Source organism: Eretmochelys imbricata, chromosome 13 (genome assembly GCF_965152235.1).
Source record: "Eretmochelys imbricata isolate rEreImb1 chromosome 13, rEreImb1.hap1, whole genome shotgun sequence".
Classification (NCBI taxonomy): Eukaryota; Metazoa; Chordata; order Testudines; family Cheloniidae; genus Eretmochelys; species Eretmochelys imbricata.
Window position 1 is genome coordinate 33,895,146 of NC_135584.1, and position 19,100 is coordinate 33,914,245.

The 19,100-nt window shown below is 40.3% G+C and overlaps 2 protein-coding genes across 2 annotated transcripts; both read right to left on the minus strand.

The window, feature by feature from the left end:
* Window positions 1-261: 261 nt before the first annotated feature.
* On the minus strand, window positions 262-1,059 carry LOC144273844 (olfactory receptor 226-like). Its single transcript, XM_077832538.1, has 2 exons — window positions 951-1,059; window positions 262-776 (listed from the first exon to the last, which is right to left on the minus strand). The coding sequence occupies exons 1-2, from the start codon at window positions 1,057-1,059 to the stop codon at window positions 262-264; spliced, it is 624 nt and encodes a 207-aa protein (XP_077688664.1).
* A 12,519-nt stretch (window positions 1,060-13,578) lies between these two features.
* On the minus strand, window positions 13,579-14,544 carry LOC144273845 (olfactory receptor 2AP1-like). Its single transcript, XM_077832539.1, has one exon. It carries the CDS (start codon window positions 14,542-14,544, stop codon window positions 13,579-13,581), a length of 966 nt encoding a protein of 321 aa, XP_077688665.1.
* Between the last annotated feature and the right edge of the window lie 4,556 nt (window positions 14,545-19,100).

Genomic DNA, 19,100 nt, shown 5'->3' on the forward strand with positions numbered 1-19,100 from the left:
ATGGGAATTGGACTCGGTAAGAAGGAGGAAGGAATGTGACTGAATATGGAGTAAGCATGGCATGCGTAAGGATCTCAAGATCTGACACTGTGGAAATTTAGATGGATGGATGGGTAGATAGCCAGATAGATGTATGCAACAGGAATAATAAAACCACATAATAAATTCACATAGACTCTTTGGGAAATTTATTGGTTCACCTAATAGAAAATCATCAGTAATCTGAACTCCACTTTCACAGTCAACTCTCTTGCATGTTTGTTATTTTAATCTAAAGCAGTAACGGAGTGTCTGCATTTCAAAGAAATCAATAAATTCTTTAACTTCTTTGCTTAAGGCCTTGCTAACTTCCTTGTTTCTCAGGCTGTAGATGAGTGGATTGGACAAGGGAGTCAGGACAGTGTAGAAGAGAGAGAACAGTTTATTCAGGTCTCTCAGTGTGTGGGTTTTTGGTAACAGATAAACAAGAATCAGGGTCCCATAGAAGATGGTCACCACAATGAGGTGAGAGGAGCAGGTGGAAAATGCCTTGTGCCTCCCGGTTGCGGAAGGGATTCTCAGGATGGTGGCGATGTTGCACATGTAGGAAGTCAGGGTTAGTAGAAATGGGCCCAGGGCTATTAGGGAGGAGAGTATGAAAGCCAGAAGTTCTATCAGTTCAGTGTCACTGCAGGAAACATTTATCAATGGGGCCAAATCACAAAAGAAATGGTCAGTTTCATTGGGGCCACAGAAAATCAAATGGGACAACAAACATATAATTATGGAATTAATTACACAGCAGATTATCATAGAATCATAGAATATCAGGGTTGGAAGGGACCTCAGGAGGTCATCTAGTCCAACCCGCTGCTCAAAGCGGGACCGATCCCCAATTTTTGCCACAGATCCCTAAATGGCCCCCTCAAGGATTGAACTCACAACCCTAGGTTTAGCAGCCTAATGCTCAAACCACTGAGCTATCCAGGAGCCAGTCATGAGAAGTAAGCAAAATCTGCCATTCATCATCATTGTATAATGCAGCGGTTTACATATTGCTAAATACCAATCATAGGACATTGCTGCTAGGAGGTAACATTCTGAATCTGCAAGGCAACCAAAGAAAAAATATTGTACAAAACAGCCGGCAATAGAAATGGTTCTGTCCCCAGTCAGGAGACTGGCCAGCATCCTGGGAAGGATGGTGGAGGTGTAGCAGGTCTCCAAGCAGGACAAATTCCCAAAAAGAAGTACATGGGGGTGTGAAGTTTCCGATCAGTCACAATTAATGCAATGATGAGGATGTTCCCAGCTATGGTCACAATGTAGATCATCAGGAACATCAGGAACAGAGGGGTCTGCAGTTCCTGGCGACTCCCGAATCCCAGTAGGATGAATTCTGTGATGGACGTTTGATTTCTCCATTTAGTGTTTACCATGGGTCTGATTTCCTAAGGACAAGGAAATGAAATGGAAAATGTAAGTGAATAATACAGGCAAAAATCTCAATTGCCATCCATACATTTTCACAGAACAAAGTGATTTTTTGTAAAGGGTAACTGTCAAAATTCTCTTGCCATGTGTATTGTACTCCAGAATAAATATTGGTGAAATCGTTGACAGAAACCTCATAAATTCGAAAGAAAGAAAGAAAGAAAGAAAGAAAGAAAGAAAGAAAGAAAGAAAGAAAGAAAGAAAACATGCTGTCAAGGTTCCTTCCCCACTCTGAACTCTAGGGTACAGATGTGGGAACCTGCATGAAAGACCCCCTAAGCTTATTCTTACCAGCTTAGGTTAAAAACTTCCTCAAGGTTCAAACTTTGCCTTGGTCTTGAACCGTATGCTGCCACCACCAAGCATTTTAAACAAAGAACAGGGAAAGAGCCCACTTGGGGACGTCTTCCCCCAAAATATCCCCCCAAGCCCTACACACCCTTTCCTGGGGAAGGCTTGATAAAAATCCTCACCAATTGGTACAGGTGAACACAGACCCAAATCCTTGGATCTTAAGAACAATGAAAAATCAATCAGGTTCTTAAAAGAAGAATTTTAATTAAAGAAAAGGTAAAAGAATCACCTGTGTAAAATCAGGATGGTAAATACCTTACAGGGTAATCAGATTCAAAACATAGAGAATCCCTCTAGACAAAACCTTAAATTACAAAAAGACACAAAAACAGGAATATACATTCCATCCAGCACAGCTTATTTTACCAGCCATTAAACAAAAGGAAATCTAATGCATTTCTAGCTATATTACTTACTAACTAACAGAAGTTGTAAGGCTGCATTCCTGATCTGTTCCCTGCAAAAGCATCACACAGACAGACAGACCCTTTGTTCCACCCCACCCTCCAGATTTGAAAGAATCTTGTCCCCTCATTGGCCATTTTGGGTCAGGTGCCAGCAGGGTTACCTTAGTTTCTTAACCCTTTACAGGTGAAAGGATTTTGCCTCTGGCCAGGAGGGATTTTATAGTACTGTATACAGAAAGGTGGTTACCCTTCCCTTTATATTTGTGACACATGCCTTACTGAAACTCAATATCCAGATACACTTCAGGCTGGAAAGCTGATTAATATTTCATAGCCCATCAACACTGTCATACGCTTTCCCTGATATATAGGTAAGAACCACTGACTCATTGTTATCATCTTAAACTATGAGAACAGAGAGGAGTATGTAGGACATGGCTCTCTTTCCTTTGTAATATGACGATGTTCATCTCTTGTGTCAGCCTTTCATTTACATTGATGTGCATCAAGTCTGACTGGGACTTACAATACAGTAGTGGCTGGGGCATTGGAGTTGGGCTGAAGACAGCTGGATGCTTTTCACAGCTTCCCTGGTGACATTTTTTTTAATTTAAGTTTTTTTTTCATCTTGAATATAGGATTCTTTTTCCTTTTAACTAGAGTGACACATTCTGAAGTCCCTATTCTGACTCACTCCAGAAATGCGTAAAAATGGCATGTCTGTCCTATTGGAAATTCTGACGCTTCAGATTTCCTTTTTGTTCCTCTGTTGCGAAGAACCATCAAGATTTTGAAATTCACCATGTAATGAAAATTCCAAAATATTTATTTTTTTAAATATTTACGTCATCTGGACTTTATAGAAACATGTATCAACCAGCTCTACTCATTTCTTACTCTTACTCAATTAAAAATTACATTTGAGGAAAAACAAAGTAAGGACGTCAGGATTTGGGGTCAGATTTGAATAGGAGTCAGGTATGTAGGTGTGATGTTATCTGATTAAAATATGACCTTATAGATCATTGTTGCAACCACTGTTATATATTTGCAGCGAATATTGTACAAAGGTTGTCAAGTGAGGTGTCTATGAAAAGGTTATGATTTGCTGGTTATGATTATGCTATCTGTGTGCATGTATCATTTCTGTATGTGAAGTTATAACTATTGACTCTATACTTGGATTTCAAATGTTTGCTCCTGGAGTACCGCCCACAAGGTAGCTAGCCAGCACATCTTGGAGGGACTATTCAAATTGAGTGGCCCATCAAAAGAACATTTAACTGAAAATGGACCATGGGAGACACCCATCTACATTTAATGGAATTTCCTGCTGTGACTAGGCAAAATACATGGGCAGGGGACTTCCCCACATGACTCCAAAAGTCATCTTGTCGCTATAGTTTTCCAAAGTAAGAACAATGGAATGCCCTCCACATAGCTATAAAAGGCCTTGGAAACACCTCTATTTAGTCTTCAATCCTTACCTCTGGGAGAACTTTACTACAAACTGAAGCTCTGAACAAAGAACTGAATGACCCATCCAAGCTGTGGATGTACTCCAGAGACTTGACTTAAGCCAGCAGTTTATTCCATCACTGATACAAGCCTGAACCAAGAACTTTGCCATTACGGTATGTAATTGATTCCTTTAACAATTTTAACTCTCACCTTTCTTTCTTTCTTTCTTTCTTTCTTTCTTTCTTTCTTTCTTTCTTTCTTTCTTTCTTTCTTTCTTTCTTTCTTTCTATAAATAAAACTTTAGATTTTAGATACTAAAGGATTGGCATCAGCGTGATTTTTGGGTAAGATCCGAGTTATATATTGACCTGGGTATGTGGCTGGTCCTTTGGGATCAGAAGAACCTATTATTTCATGAGACTGGTTGTAAAGAACCACTCATCTATGAATCCAGAGTTTTTGGTGGTGATATAAGGACTGGAATGCCTGAGGAAACTGCCTTTATGTTTTCTTGTTAGCCAGTGTGGTGAAAAAGGAGTTTATTTTTGTGGCTGGTTTGGTATATCTTATAAAAGAATAACCACCAGTTATGGGTTGTGTTTACCCTATTTCGCAGCAGTTCATCCTGAATTTGGCAACCTCAGTTCTGACCCACTAAGACACGGTTACAGTAGGTGCTTTTGAAGTCATAGAAATGATCACAGAAATGTAGGACTGGAAGGGACCTCGAAAGGTCATCTAGTCCAGTCCCTTTCACTGAGGCACAACTAATTATTACCTATACCATCACTGACAGGTTTCTATCTAACCTATTCTTAAAAACCTCCAAGGACAGAGATTCTACAAAGTCCCTAGGTAATTTATTCCAGTGGTTAAGTACTCTGACAGCAAGTTTTTTTCTAATGTCCAACCTAAACCTCCCTTGCTGCAATTTAAGCCCGTTGCTTCTTGTCCTGTCCTCAGTGATTAAGGAGAACAACTTATTAAACTCATCTTTACAACACCTTTTATTTACTTGAAGACTGTTATCATGCCCCCCTCCCTCCAGAGTCTTTTCTTCTCCAGATGAAACAAACCCAGGTTTGGGTTTTTTTTTTTTTTCAATCTTTCCTTGTAGGTGACTATCGGCATCTTTAGGCACCAAAATAACTTGTCCAATAATGATCAGTGACAAGTTTTTACTCTTTGTACTTCGATTCACAGAACAGAAGATAAAGTAATTTTCTTATGACTGTGTTAGTATTCTCTCTGGTCCCCAGATGTCTAATACATAAGATCTTACAATACTTTTACTTTGCTAGTCCCACTAAACCTATCTCTCCCAGCTGTTTGCTGCATAAGTTATCCAAGCTTTATCTCCTTTGCATTCACTTTGATTCACCTCTGAATTTGCCCCACTGTATTCAACAATGTTAAAAATTAAGCAAAGCAAATTTGTCCACATGTAGCATAAACACTAAGGAGAAAAAATAATTACTTAGACCACCAGTATAATAATGATGCTAAAGTGTTCAAGATACATCTTAGATTGGCCATAAATAACATTTTTGGAGAATGATGTCCACTTGGCCATCCTATAATTTCCTACAGAAGTTGATGGAAGACCTATAATTTGACGTGTTTAGAATTAAACTACACAAGTCTCAATAGCAGATTATTTAAGACAACCATGCATTGTTCACGTTCCAGTATACTTTGTCTTCTTAATGCTATGATCCAGAACCTAAAGCATTTACTCTGGGGTTTTCAAAGGAGTCTAAAGAGTTAGTATCCAAAACCTATTTAAATGTAGGTACCTAACTACCTTAGGCCCTTTTATAAAATTTCTGCGTTAGCCCTTACCTACATGAGAAAGTTACACCACTGAAACTTACATAGATTTTGTTTGTTTGTTTTTTTACTGGTTAAACTGCTGAAACCCCTAGGGATACTTTCTTATTTTGGTTTGTGTGTCTTATTTCGTTTTAGTTTAAGTAGTTTACTAATTGATTTAAGTTAAAATGAAATATGCCCGGTTTAAACCAAAATCAGAACGTCCACATCTTGACTAAGGAACATAGGAATTGCGAGGCTGGATCAGAGCTATGGTCCTGTCTCTGACCAGAACATTGTTTCAGAATAGAGTGAAAGAAACCATGCAATAAGCAGATGAGGGATAATCTGTAACCCAGAAAGGTATAATTCTAATAATTTGGATCGATTTAAACTCTGAAGAATGAGATTTTATATCCCCTTTAAAAATTCTTTCTTTTTAAAAATTCTAATTACTATTATAACTTTGGATGTTGTTTTAATACATATGAACATCCTCTTTCACTCTTTAAATTCCTGGCTTCAATAACTTCCAGTGGCAATGAGTCCCACAGTCTAATTACACATTATGTGAAGAGGTATTTCCTTTTATGAATTTTGAAATTTGCCACCTTTCAATTTCATTGAATGACCTCTTGTTCATGTGCTATGACACAGGGAGAACAGAAGTTCCTGATCTCCCTTCTCTAGGCCATTCATAATTTACAATGGATGCTACTTAATAGCAATCCTAATAGTAACAACTTTTGTTTAATAGCAACTTTTTGCTGGGCACAAATTCCTTCCCATTGACTGTAAAGTTAATGGCATATGGATATTGGCAGCAGATATACTGCTTAACAACTTTTTTTGGAAGAAAGGCCCCGGCTGCAGTCAGGTTTCTGAAGCTGCAGTCAGGGAAGGCAAGGCCCAGGGCTTTGTTCCCTGGCTTTTGCTTATTGGCAGCTCCTGGGTAACTGTAACTTTTTCCCTGGGAAACAAGAAGTTGCTAATAAGCGGAATCCACTGTATTTCATGACTGAGTAAACACTGACTACGGAATTCAGTATTTCACTCTGTGATTTCTCAGTGACGGTTCTCAGGGCTGGCAGATGACAGAACAAGGAGCAATGGTCTCAAGTTGCAGTGGGAGAGGTCTAGCTTGGATATTAGGAAAACACTATTTCACTAGGAGACTGGTGAAGCACTGGAATGGATTACCTAGGGAGGTGGTGGAACCTCCATCCTTAGAGTTTTTAAGGTCCAGCTTGACAAAGCCCTGGCTGGGATGATTTAGTTGGAGATTGGTCCTGCTTTGAGCAGGGGGTTGGACTAGATGACCTCCTGAGGTGTCTTCCAACCCTAATCATCTATGATTCTATGATTTCACTGCAGCTAACAACCATGGAAAAGACTTATGTTACCTTAATTATCTGCTTGAAGTTCTGATTCAACCTCTTCAGTCAGGCTTTCTGTAACTGGGTTGTTTATATGAATTCTAGGATCATGGAGAGTTTTCATTGATGTCACCAAGGAATTAATTATATGTTTATGTGAGAGTAAATGTAAACAACACCGTTAATAGATAATGGCCAAGCTTAGTGGACATCTCTATTCACAAAGGAAAAAAGTTGTTAATTGTGAATTATTCATCATTATTCATAAATTATTCATTTACCAACATAGCATTTAAAATATATATAGATGGAGTAATTATGCATGCAAAACTATGGGAATTTTGTCATATTTTATTTTATGGTTACATTTTAAAATAGTTTATATATGATTAATAATTAACTGATTTAACAAAGAGAAGGTTGAGGGGTGACTCGATTACAGCCTGTAAGTATCTACACGGGGAATAAATAATTAATAATGGACTCTTCAATCTAGCAGGGAAAAGTACAACACAATCCAATGGGTGGAAGTTGAAGCTAGACAAATTAAGAGTGGAAATACAAGTAAATTTTCCATGGTGAGAGTAATTAACCATTGGAATGATTTACCCAGGATAACGGTGGAACTTCATCAGTGACAACTTTTGGGAATGGTTGGAAGGACTTTGGAAAGCGTAGGGGACAATTTCCTGGTGCAAGTGCTAGAGGAGCCAACTAGGGGGGGCGCTTTTCTTGACCTGCTGCTCACAAACCGGGTAGAATTAGTGGGGGAAGCAAAAGTGGATGGGAATCTGGGAGGCAGTGACCATGAGTTGGTTGAGTTCAGGATCCTGACGCAGGGAAGAAAGGTAAGCAGCAGGATACGGACCCTGGACTTCAGGAAAGCAGACTTCGACTCCCTCAGGGAACGGATGGCCAGGATCCCCTGGGGGACTAACATGAAGGGGAAAGGAGTCCAGGAGAGCTGGCTGTATTTCAAGGAATCCCTGTTGAGGTTACAGGGACAAACCATCCCGATGAGTCGAAAGAATAGTAAATATGGCAGGCGACCAGCTTGGCTTAACGGTGAAATCCTAGCGGATCTTAAACATAAAAAAGAAGCTTACAAGAAGTGGAAGGTTGGACATATGACCAGGGAAGAGTATAAAAATATTGCTCGGGCATGTAGGAATGAAATCAGGAGGGCCAAATCGCACCTGGAGCTGCAGCTAGCAAGAGATGTTAAGAGTAACAAGAAGGGTTTCTTCAGGTATGTTGGCAACAAGAAGAAAGCCAAGGAAAGTGTGGGCCCCTTACTGAATGAGGGAGGCAACCTAGTGACAGAGGATGTGGAAAAAGCTAATGTACTCAATGCTTTTTTTGCCTCTGTTTTCACTAACAAGGTCAGCTCCCAGACTGCTACGCTGGGCATCACAAAATGGGGAAGAGATCGCCAGCCCTCTGTGGAGATAGAGGTGGTTAGGGACTATTTAGAAAAGCTGGACGTGCACAAGTCCATGGGGCCGGACGAGTTGCATCCGAGAGTGCTGAAGGAATTGGCGGCTGTGATTGCAGAGCCATTGGCCATTATCTTTGAAAACTCGTGGCAAACCGGGGAAGTCCCGGATGACTGGAAAAAGGCTAATGTAGTGCCAATCTTTAAAAAAGGGAAGAAGGAGGATCCTGGGAACTACAGGCCAGTCAGCCTCACCTCAGTCCCTGGAAAAATCATGGAGCAGGTCCTCAAAGAATCAATCCTGAAGCACTTACATGAGAGGAAAGTGATCAGGAACAGCCAGCATGGATTCACCAAGGGAAGGTCATGCCTGACTAATCTAATCGCCTTTTATCATGAGATTACTGGTTCTGTGGATGAAGGGAAAGCAGTGGATGTATTGTTTCTTGACTTTAGCAAAGCTTTTGACACGGTCTCCCACAGTATTCTTGTCAGCAAGTTAAGGAAGTATGGGCTGGATGAATGCACTATAGGGTGGGTAGAAAGCTGGCTAGATTGTCGGGCTCAACGGGTAGTGATCAATGGCTCCATGTCTAGTTGGCAGCCGGTGTCAAGTGGAGTGCCCCAGGGGTCGGTCCTGGGGCCGGTTTTGTTCAATATCTTCATAAATGATCTGGAGGATGGTGTGGATTGCACTCTCAGCAAATTTGCGGACGATACTAAACTGGGAGGAGTGGTAGATACGCTGGAGGGGAGGGATAGGATACAGAAGGACCTAGACAAATTGGAGGATTGGGCCAAAAGAAATCTGATGAGGTTCAATAAGGATAAGTGCAGGGTCCTGCACTTAGGACGGAAGAATCCAATGCACCGCTACAGACTAGGGACCGAATGGCTAGGCAGCAGTTCTGCGGAAAAGGACCTAGGGGTGACAGTGGACGAGAAGCTGGATATGAGTCAGCAGTGTGCCCTTGTTGCCAAGAAGGCCAATAGCATTTTGGGATGTATACGTAGGGGCATAGCGAGCAGATCGAGGGTCGTGATCGTCCCCCTCTATTCGACATTGGTGAGGCCTCATCTGGAGTACTGTGTCCAGTTTTGGGCCCCACACTACAAGAAGGATGTGGATAAATTGGAGAGAGTCCAGCGAAGGGCAACAAAAATGATTAGGGGTCTAGAACACATGACTTATGAGGAGAGGCTGAGGGAGCTGGGATTGTTTAGCCTGCAGAAGAGAAGAATGAGGGGGGATTTGATAGCTGCTTTCAACTACCTGAAAGGGGGTTCCAAAGAGGATGGCTCTAGACTGTTCTCAATGGTAGCAGATGACAGAACGAGGAGTAATGGCCTCAAGTTGCACTGGGGGAGGTTTAGATTGGATATTAGGAAAAACTTTTTCACTAAGAGGGTGGTGAAACACTGGAATGCGTTGCCTAGGGAGGTGGTGGAATCTCCTTCCTTGGAAGTTTTTAAGGTCAGGCTTGACAAAGCCCTGGTTGGGATGATTTAACTGGGAATTGGTCCTGCTTCGAGCAGGGGGTTGGACTAGATGACCTTCAGGGGTCCCTTCCAACCCTGATATTCTATGATTCTATGATTCTATGACCTACTGTGGGCCTATAAGATTGATGGGTTACCTCAGGTACGCTTTTAACCTGTGTATAGGAACTTATATTGTTTTCTCCCATAGGGAAGAAAGGGAGCAGAGATTCAGCTAGTTCATTGGCTCAGTATCTCAGATTACATTTTAAAATGTTTGAGACCAAGGGAAAAGATAAAGACATGAACTGCAGACTGTCTGAGGGAAGGAAAAAAAGTTTTTTTGTGGTGGGGAACTGTCCCGGGTATATCATAATACAATGATGTCTGCTTGAGTATGCTAAAAGCCTGAGACAATGGGGTGGGGCAGGAAATTGTTGCAGGTGTATCCTATATAGCAATGTCTACTTGATTGCAAGGAGCCTCAAACAATAACCCTGAGATGGAGAAATGGACCCACATGTAACCGATAAGATGTCTACTTGGGTTTCCAGAGAGCCTGCCATCGTAACAGTGAGAGTGAGGAATTTCCCCAGGGATCTGGATTGGTGTTAACTTTGAAACCTACTGATCCAGGCCCCCAATGAACACCACCCGGGCAGAGGATTCCTGTGCAATAGGCCCCAACTGCTACTCACCCCACTGTGTCTCCAGGAGACAGCCTGTAGCCCACTTTGGGACAGGGATTGGTGGCCCAGGGAAGAGTGATCTCCACCCTGCCTAAAGAGGAGTTGTGGGGTGTCCTGCACCAGCCCTGTAGATGCCACTGCTACCAGCAAAGGATGGGTGGGACCACAGTGCAAGGGGCATGGTCAAACAAAGGAGTGGGTTCACGGGTGACCTCCATGTGTGGGTGTGTCCAGGACCCTAGATTCCCTTAACCTGGACCCAACCACAATGTGTTACAGTATAGATATTTCCAGAGCCAGATCTATGGACATGGAGACTGGTATATTCTCTCCCTCATAGGGAAACTCCCTTTAGGTTTACAGGGGACAAAATGGGTTGGTATCTGAGCCACTTTATCACCACTTTCTTGTAGACTGCATTCCCAGTAGAGACTGATGGGACCTAGGGACCCAACTTGCATTGCAATTTGATGGGAGCTGGGTACCTAACTCCCATAGGGTCCTTCAAAAATAGTAGCCATACAGCATGGTGAGTGGTATAGAGAAGGTCTATCGGGTGCTCCTATTTACTAGAGATGGTCAGAAAAAATATTTTTTATCAATAAAAATGAAGAAAAATTGTTCATTTTATTTGGAATTTTTGTCAAAAAATGAAAAAAGGAAAAAATGAAAACTGTTTTTTCTCTTAAAACTCCCAAGAACTGACTATATACATACTATCTGTCTGGTTGTGGTGACACTTGCCTCGGATGCTCTTAATGGTAAGTCACGATGTTACCTCTCTGCCTCAGCAAGGGAGAGCTTTGCTGGACCCTCATCTCCCTGCCACACCAGCAAACTACTTGAGACTCTGCCAGGCTTAACAGTACCTTGCAGGTAACCTTCAGTGAGCTCAGGTCCTCAGCTCCCGCAGGGAGTCTCTCTGCAATGTCCAGTCCCTGTCACTGGCCAGCCACAGACCATATGTTCACTGCCTCCAAAAAGACAGTACACCCACTGGCCTCTTGGCTCACTGAGGACATGCTGTTTAACTTAATACACAGCACTGAGATGGTTTATAGTAAAACTGAGCATGAGTTTATTAATATAGAACCTACATTTAAGTGATACTAAGCAAGGACAAGGAGACAGAAATTGTTACAAACAAAGCACCAGTAAAAACACACATTCTAGTGACTAAAATTTAACAGGTTAAAATTGTGGTCTCAGGCAATTTTTCACCTATAGTCAGTTCTCAGCCTCTTCCACCCACATGGTTCAAGGTTCGACTTTTCACAGATTCCAAAAGCGCTGGCTCCTTTTGTCCCTTAACATAACTAAAGGATTTTTTCCCCTTTTTCTGATAGCCCAGTAAGCCTGTGAACTGTATTCCTCCCAAGTGCACACCCCAGGAAGAGTTCTTCTGTCCCAGATGCCATGCCGTCTTTCTGCCTTCTTCTCCTGTTGACTCAGATGCAAAGGTAATTTCTATTGTTTCTGATCTCACCTTGCTCAGTTTACCTCAGAGGCAGGCAAACAGGTAGAAAAGCATTTCTTTATCTGGGACAAACTTCTTTATTTTCTCTATTTAGATTGCTTGGATTGAACATATTTTAGAACATATTTCCAGTGCACTTACATAACTCTTTACACACTACCCATACATACATTGTGCAGTAATATTAATGACCAGCATGTCACCAGTTTCTGTATGATACCTTACAAGGCACCGTTCGTCTAAATATTCTGACAACAGTGTGTTGGGTGCTCCCTTTGCCAGTTGGCATAAAGGGCTCTTAGCAACCAATAATTTTCAGGTTTTCTGGTGGAAATTGGCATATTTCTGAGGAAAGTAGGCAGGTTCAGAGAAAATTTCTTCAATCAAAACACTATTTGCCATTGAAAAATAAACTTTTAATGGAAAATTTTGGACCAACCAGCTATATACTCCTTTTCATAATGTCTAGACAAAAAAACTACATGAAGAGGGAGTTATGTTGGAGAGCACAAATCAGTGACTTATTATAAGCTATATTAAAGTGATGGTGTCATTATTGAAAAGCTAAGTGTTAGAAACCTAGGAAAATCAGATTTAAGGTTCAGTTGAAAAGAAAGATAAACATGTTAACGTCTGGAACTGCACAATTAGTGCACTCAAGTAACCTTATTTCTGCTCTGTAAAGACACCAACCTACAGCTGTTTGGCTGTGGTGAAGGCTTTCAGAGTTTGTGATCCCAGGTTATATTAAACTGACTTTTAAAAGAAATTCATTTTCCCCCTATGGTAAAAAAGAGGGTGATATATCCTGCTTTTGATGAAAACTCAAACTAGCCTTAAATAAGGGACCATGAAAGACATATGCTTAATATGGGAATCAAGGGGAAATTTAAGGAAACAACTTTAAAATGTTTCTCTACAATTCATATGTTACTTTCAGAATTCATTGTAGGAAATATCACGGAGGTAATTAACTTAGCAGGAATAAAAAAGGACTAGACGTACATAAACAAGAATATCATCAGTTACATGATATCATTATTAAAAGAAAGCAAAATTTGAAAAGTATATAAGCCTTCTTGCTGACAGGTATAAACTAATGGAAAGGGAGACATTTCTCATAAGGGCAGTTTGTACCACATGTTCCTGTTTTTTTCACCTGCCTCTGAAAAGGCGATGGTTGAGAAATGGTAAGTGTATTCAGCAAAAAATCCAAAACATCTCCCCCAAAATTCTCATTTCACTTACAATTTTCCATGAATTTTTTCTGTGTTCCAACAAAAAAAATGTAGCCCAATTGTTTTCTCTTTGATCCTCCACTTTTTCACTCTTCTCCCTTCATCTCCCACAGCCCATTCTCTCTCTTTCTCTTCTTTCCTTTGGCATTTTAAGAGTCAAAACCTAAACCTGATCTTTTTTTCCCCAGTTTCCTGTTTTCTAAATTCAGTTTCATTTTTATTTTAAAAATGTACATTTTTAATTGAAAAATCTTTTTTTATCAAAACTTTATTTTAAAATTTGACCAGTTCTATTGTAATGTATCTGGAGTTAGGCCCCTTTTAACAACAAGCTACTGGAGTAGATGGACCACTGGTCTGACCAAGGATGGCAGGTGTTATGTGCCTGTGTTTTCTCTCATGAAAGCCCTAATTTTTCTGACACCTTTACTGAGTACATTTTTAACTTCTTTATTTCTCAGGGTATATATGAAAGGATTGGCCATGGGGGTCAAGACAGTGTAGAAAAGAGAAAACACTTTGTTCAGGTCTCTCAGTACATTGTTTTTTGGTAACAGATAAACAATGATTATGGTTCCGTAGAACAATGTGACCACAATGAGGTGAGAGGAGCAGGTGGAAAAGGCCTTTTGCCTCCTGGTGGTGGAAGGGATTCGCAGGATGGTGGATAGGATACATAAATAAGATGACAAGGTTAGTAGTAATGGTGGCAGAGAGAATATGGAAGAGAGTAGGAAAACCACAAGTTCCATGAGGTGGGTTTCACTGCAGGAGAGTTTAATAACTGGAATTAGATCACAAAAGAAATGGTCAATCTTGTTGGGGCCACAGAAAACTAACCGTGACAACACATATAATATAATGGAATTACCCAACAAGCCACTTATCCAAGATGCAGCCACTAGCTGGAGGCAGAACCGGTGATTCATGTGGTCTGCGTAATGCAGTGGTCTGCATATTGCTAAATACCGATCATAAGACATGGCTGATAAAAGATAAGACTCCGAGCCCGCCAGGAGACCAAAAATATAATTTTGTATGAAACACCCACAAACTGAAATAGCTCTGTTTCCAGTTAGGAGACTCTCCAGCATCCTAGGCAGGCTGTTTGAGGTGTAGCAGGTTTCTAAGAAGGACAAATTCCACAGAAAGAAGTACATGGGAGTGTGTAGGTGACGATCAGTCAAAATAAGGAGAATGATGAGGAGGTTCCCAGCCACGGTCAAAATGTAGATGGCTAAAAACAGCAGGAAGAGAAGGAGATGCAGCTCTGGAAGATTCCCGAATCCCAAGAGGATGAATTCTGTGATGTATGTTTGATTTTCCCATTCTGTGTTTGCCATGGATTGTGTCTGGAGGATAAACGAAGAAATTATAATCTTTGAAAATATAGCAAGAAAGGAAAACAAACATTTGTGAGTCATACAGAGAGACAGGTACACAGTTAGACAGAGAGTCTGGGATTTGGGTAGGTTGAAACTTTTCCATAAAATATTATTTTTAATGGTAAACTGAGTTTTCAACTACGTGAAAAAATTTGCAGAAAGTCTCTCTTTTCCTTTAACCTTAAAACAATTTTTTTAGCAGACAACTTTTTTCAAATTTTCAGTGAAAAGTTGCAATGTTGTGCTGAACATTTCTATTAAACGATTCCCCTCCCCAACACACACACACAAAGTTTTGTCAAAAAATTTTGGGGAAAAATAAAATTTCTGGCCAGTTCTAGACGTAAGTGAAGAAAGAAAGAAAGAAAGAAAGAAAGAAAGAAAGAAAGAAAGAAAGAAAGAAAGATTTTAGTGACATTGAGTGAGATTTTCAAAGTCTAACGCTGCTCCTGTTAATGTAAATGGATAAAATTCCCACAGATTTCTGTGTGAGAAGAGTGAGTTCAGTGCTGCATGTTTTTTGAAAATGCGTTCGGAGCATGTGTGTGGACATTAACACTGGATTTCATCATGATAAATCAGATTACTTGTACAAGAAAAATCGTAGTATTATAGTAATAAATTCTTTGCCAGAGAAAATGAGCCAGAAGTTATTATTGACAAGAATATTATAAATTGGCAACTTTAATTGTATTAATCTTAAAGATTCACTGATACATGACCAAATAATTTGTGGTATATAAGACTCACACCTACTTTGGGATATTTAAGATGGGAGTTAGATTTAGAGTCCATGTGAAAATCCTTTTATAGTGTAAATTGACATATCCCTATCAATTCACACTAGCTGTGTTTCAGAGCCTGGACAACTGAGGGAAATAGAGCTGTGAAAGAAGGAAGGGTGGTGCAGTGGTTAGAGTGCTAGGTTTGGATTTATGAAATCTGCATTAAATTGCTTTTGGTGCCATGGATTTCCTGTGTAATCAGCAGCAAGGTATTTAGGTTCTTTTTACCTTATTTCTCCTTGGGTAAAAAATGGAGATAATAGAACATCCCTACCTCACAGGAGTGTTGTGAGGATGAATACATGAAAAGATGGAGGTGCACAGATACTGTGGTAACAGGGGCCAGAGAAGAACCTTAGATAGATGAGAATATAGGAAAGCTTATAACATCAAATAGTTCCTATTGTGATGAGTGTCTAGGGAGAGAGAAGACAGGACCAGCTATGAATATGAACTGTGAGAGGCTGGGTTGTATGAGGGAGAGTGGCTTTCGGTCCTTTACGGGGCTTGTCAATATTTTCCCATATGAACTTCATTTTCCAAAAGAATGACTGGGTTTTCAGCTGGATGAGAAATTTCATGGGAAGTGTCTGCTTTGCTCAAAATGTTCATTTTTTTCATTGGAAAACTGAAAGAACAGAAAACTGAACATTTTCCATCCAAAATATTTGTATTTTGCCAGTTCTCAGCTGAAGTTGTACAGGTTTGGGGCAAGTTTTGGCTAACGACGGTTGAGTTGTCAGTTCCCAAAAATAATGGTCGGGTTTTGGGTGTTAAATAGTTTTAGTCAGAAATTTCAGGAGAAAAAAATGTTTTCCGACCAGCTCTTATCTTGTTCTAAGAAGTAACTACAGTTTGTTTCACAAATCCAGTTCTTGCTGTTTGAATCATACCAGTTGAAGGGGACATTGAAACACTCAGTTTAAGGGATATATTCTTCTCCTGCATACGCATCACCCACATCACATTCCCTACTGCCATCACTTTTAAACAGACCCAACCAATACAGTCTAAACACAAAGTGCTGGGAAATTTGAGGTCACCCCAGCTTTTGTAAGGAGTCATGCCTCCACAATCTATGAGAATTATTTAAGGGTTCAGACAAGGGGGAGCCAGTGGATATAGTGTACCTGGACTTTCAGAAAACCTTTGACAAGGTCCTTCACCAAAGACTCTTAAGCAAGGTAAGCAGTCATAAATCAGAAACAAGTTGAAATACAGGAAACAAAGAGTAGGAATAGTCAGTTTTCACAGTGGAGAGAGGTAAATTGCAGGGTCCCCCTGGAGCCAGTGATGTTCAACACATTCATAAATTATCTGAAAAAAGGGGTAAACAATGAGGTGGCAAAATTTGCAAGTGGTACAAAATTACTCAAGACAGTTAAGTCCAAAGCTGACTGCAAAGAGTTACAGAGGGGTCTCACAAAACTGGGTGACGTGGCAACAAAATGGCAGATGAAATTCAATGTTGATAATTGCAAACTAATAAACTCATTAGAAAAAAATAATCCCAATTACGCATACAAAATTATGGGATCTAAATTAGCTGTTACCACTCAAGAATGAGATTTTGGAGTCATTGTGGATAGTTCTCTGAAAACATCTGCTCAATGTGCAGTGGCAGTCAAAAAAGCTAACGCAATGTTAGGAACCATTATGAAAAGGATAGATAATAAAACAGAATTTATAATAATGCCACCATATAAATCCATGGTACACCCATACCTTGAATACTGAATGCAGTTCTGGTTGCCCCATCTCAAAACAGATATATTAGAATTGGAAAAAAGACGCAGAGGAAGGCAACACAAATGATTAGGTGTATAGAACAGCTTTCATACAAGAAGACGTTAAAAAGACCAGGACTGTTCATCTTAGAAAAAAGATAACTAAGGGGGGATATGATAGAGGTTTATAAAAATTATGAATGACATTTAGAAATTGAATAGGGGAGTGTTCTTTACTCCTTCACATAACACAAGTACTTGGGGGTCACCCAGGCAGAGGTTTAAAACAAACATAAGGAAGTACTTCTTCACACAATGCACTGTAAACCTGTGGAACTCATTGACAGAGGATGTTTTAAAGACCCAAACTATTTTCTGGATTCAGAAAAGAATTCAATAAATTCCAGAAGAATAGATCCATCTATGGCTTAATAGCCAAGATGGTCAAAGACACAACATCATGCTATGGGTGTCCCTGAACCACTGACTGCCAGAAGCTGGGACTAGATGATAGGGATGCATCAAGTGGTAATTGCCCCTGTTCTGTTCATTCCCCTCTAAAGCACCTGGCACTGGCCACTGCTGGAAGACCAGATACTGGGCTAGATGAACCATTTGTCTGACCCAGTACAGCTGTTCTTATGTTCTAACAGCACTGACAAAGAACTATGCTACCTGGATCACCAGCTGGAAGTTCTCATGCAACCTCCTCTCTCAGGGTTTCCATAACTGGGTTGTGGTTTCTGCTGGATGTCTGTTCAACTGATATTCTTCGTAGATCTTGCTCCCTTGTTTAAAGAGACCCTGCATACTCCTAAGAAGATGCACTCGCATACCTGCACCACTCAGTTGATTTTGCTTTTTATCCTTACAGAAAAATGGAAGTCTTCTGTTCTTCATCTTTATATTCATTCTAGGAATAGGCAGCACCTTCTTTCATACCATCGATAAAAGGGACTTGACGTCATTGTGACCAGGGAATTAATTATATATTTATGCTGGAGACAATATAAACAACATGTTAATTGCTAATGGCCAGCCTCAAAGAACTGCTTTTTTACCTAAGAGAAAATGTTGCTGATGGTTGAATTATTCCCCATCTGCAGAAAGTGCGGTGGGGGGAGGGGGAAGTGTGGGGAGAAGGGGGTGAAAGAAACATATAGTCACCAGAATTTAAATATGCAGAAGTTTGTGTAGTCTTTCTCAAAATTGCCGCTTCCATTGGTCTTAGGTCACCAATCAGACATTATCATCAGAGCTGTCATCTAGATTTTTTTTCATTGAAAAAATTGGTTTCATTGATGCTAAAAGGAGTTTTTGAGTCAGTTCTTCAGAATCTTTGAAAACAACAAAAAAGAAAACGGAATAAAACAAAACAAAACCCACAATAAACAAAACCTGTTTGTTCCAAAATTATCATTTTCTCACCAAGTTCCAAGTTCCCACCATCTCTTTGTATCTCTCTTTCGACTTATAAAAGTTAGAAAATTGTATCTATTGGTATGTTTATACTTCCATTGACTTGGGCTCATAGAACTTGGGATGTGCAGCTAAAAAGAGCAGTGTAAACGTTCTCACTCAGGCTGGAGTGTGGGACTGAAAACCTGGCTGTGGGAAGGATCTGGGATCCCAGGCTCCCGCCTAAGCCCGGACAGGGATTTTTTCTGCTGTGTAAACATACATTAAGTGACTTGCCCAAGGTCTGACAGGAAGTCTGTGGCAGAGCAAGGAATTTAACTTAGGTTTACCAAGTCATAGCTAATACCTTAACTCCAACCCAACAGTGGCTGCATGATGGATTATTCCATTTACATGTAACAGACTTGAGTATGAGGGTAATTAACCATCAGAGCATAATTAACCACTGGAAGAACCTTACCTGTAGATGTGATGTATTTTCCATCTCTTCAAATCAAGAGTGGATGTCTCTTTCTAAAACATATGCTTTAGCTTAACTACAAGTTGTGGACTCACTGGGTCAAATTCTCTGGCCTGTTCTATG

What these genes read in the sequence shown, in the direction of transcription:
- LOC144273845 (XM_077832539.1), bottom strand. Translation starts at nt 14,544, where the DNA reads ATGGCAAACACAGAATGGGAAAATCAAACATACATCACAGAATTCATC.
- LOC144273844 (XM_077832538.1), bottom strand. Translation starts at nt 1,059, where the DNA reads ATGTCCTATGATTGGTATTTAGCAATATGTAAACCGCTGCATTATACA. An exon ending in CTCCTGGATAGCTCAGTGGT is followed by an intron (nt 777 to 950) that starts TTGAGCATTAGG and finishes TAATCTGCTGTG; the next exon opens with TAATTAATTCCATAATTATA.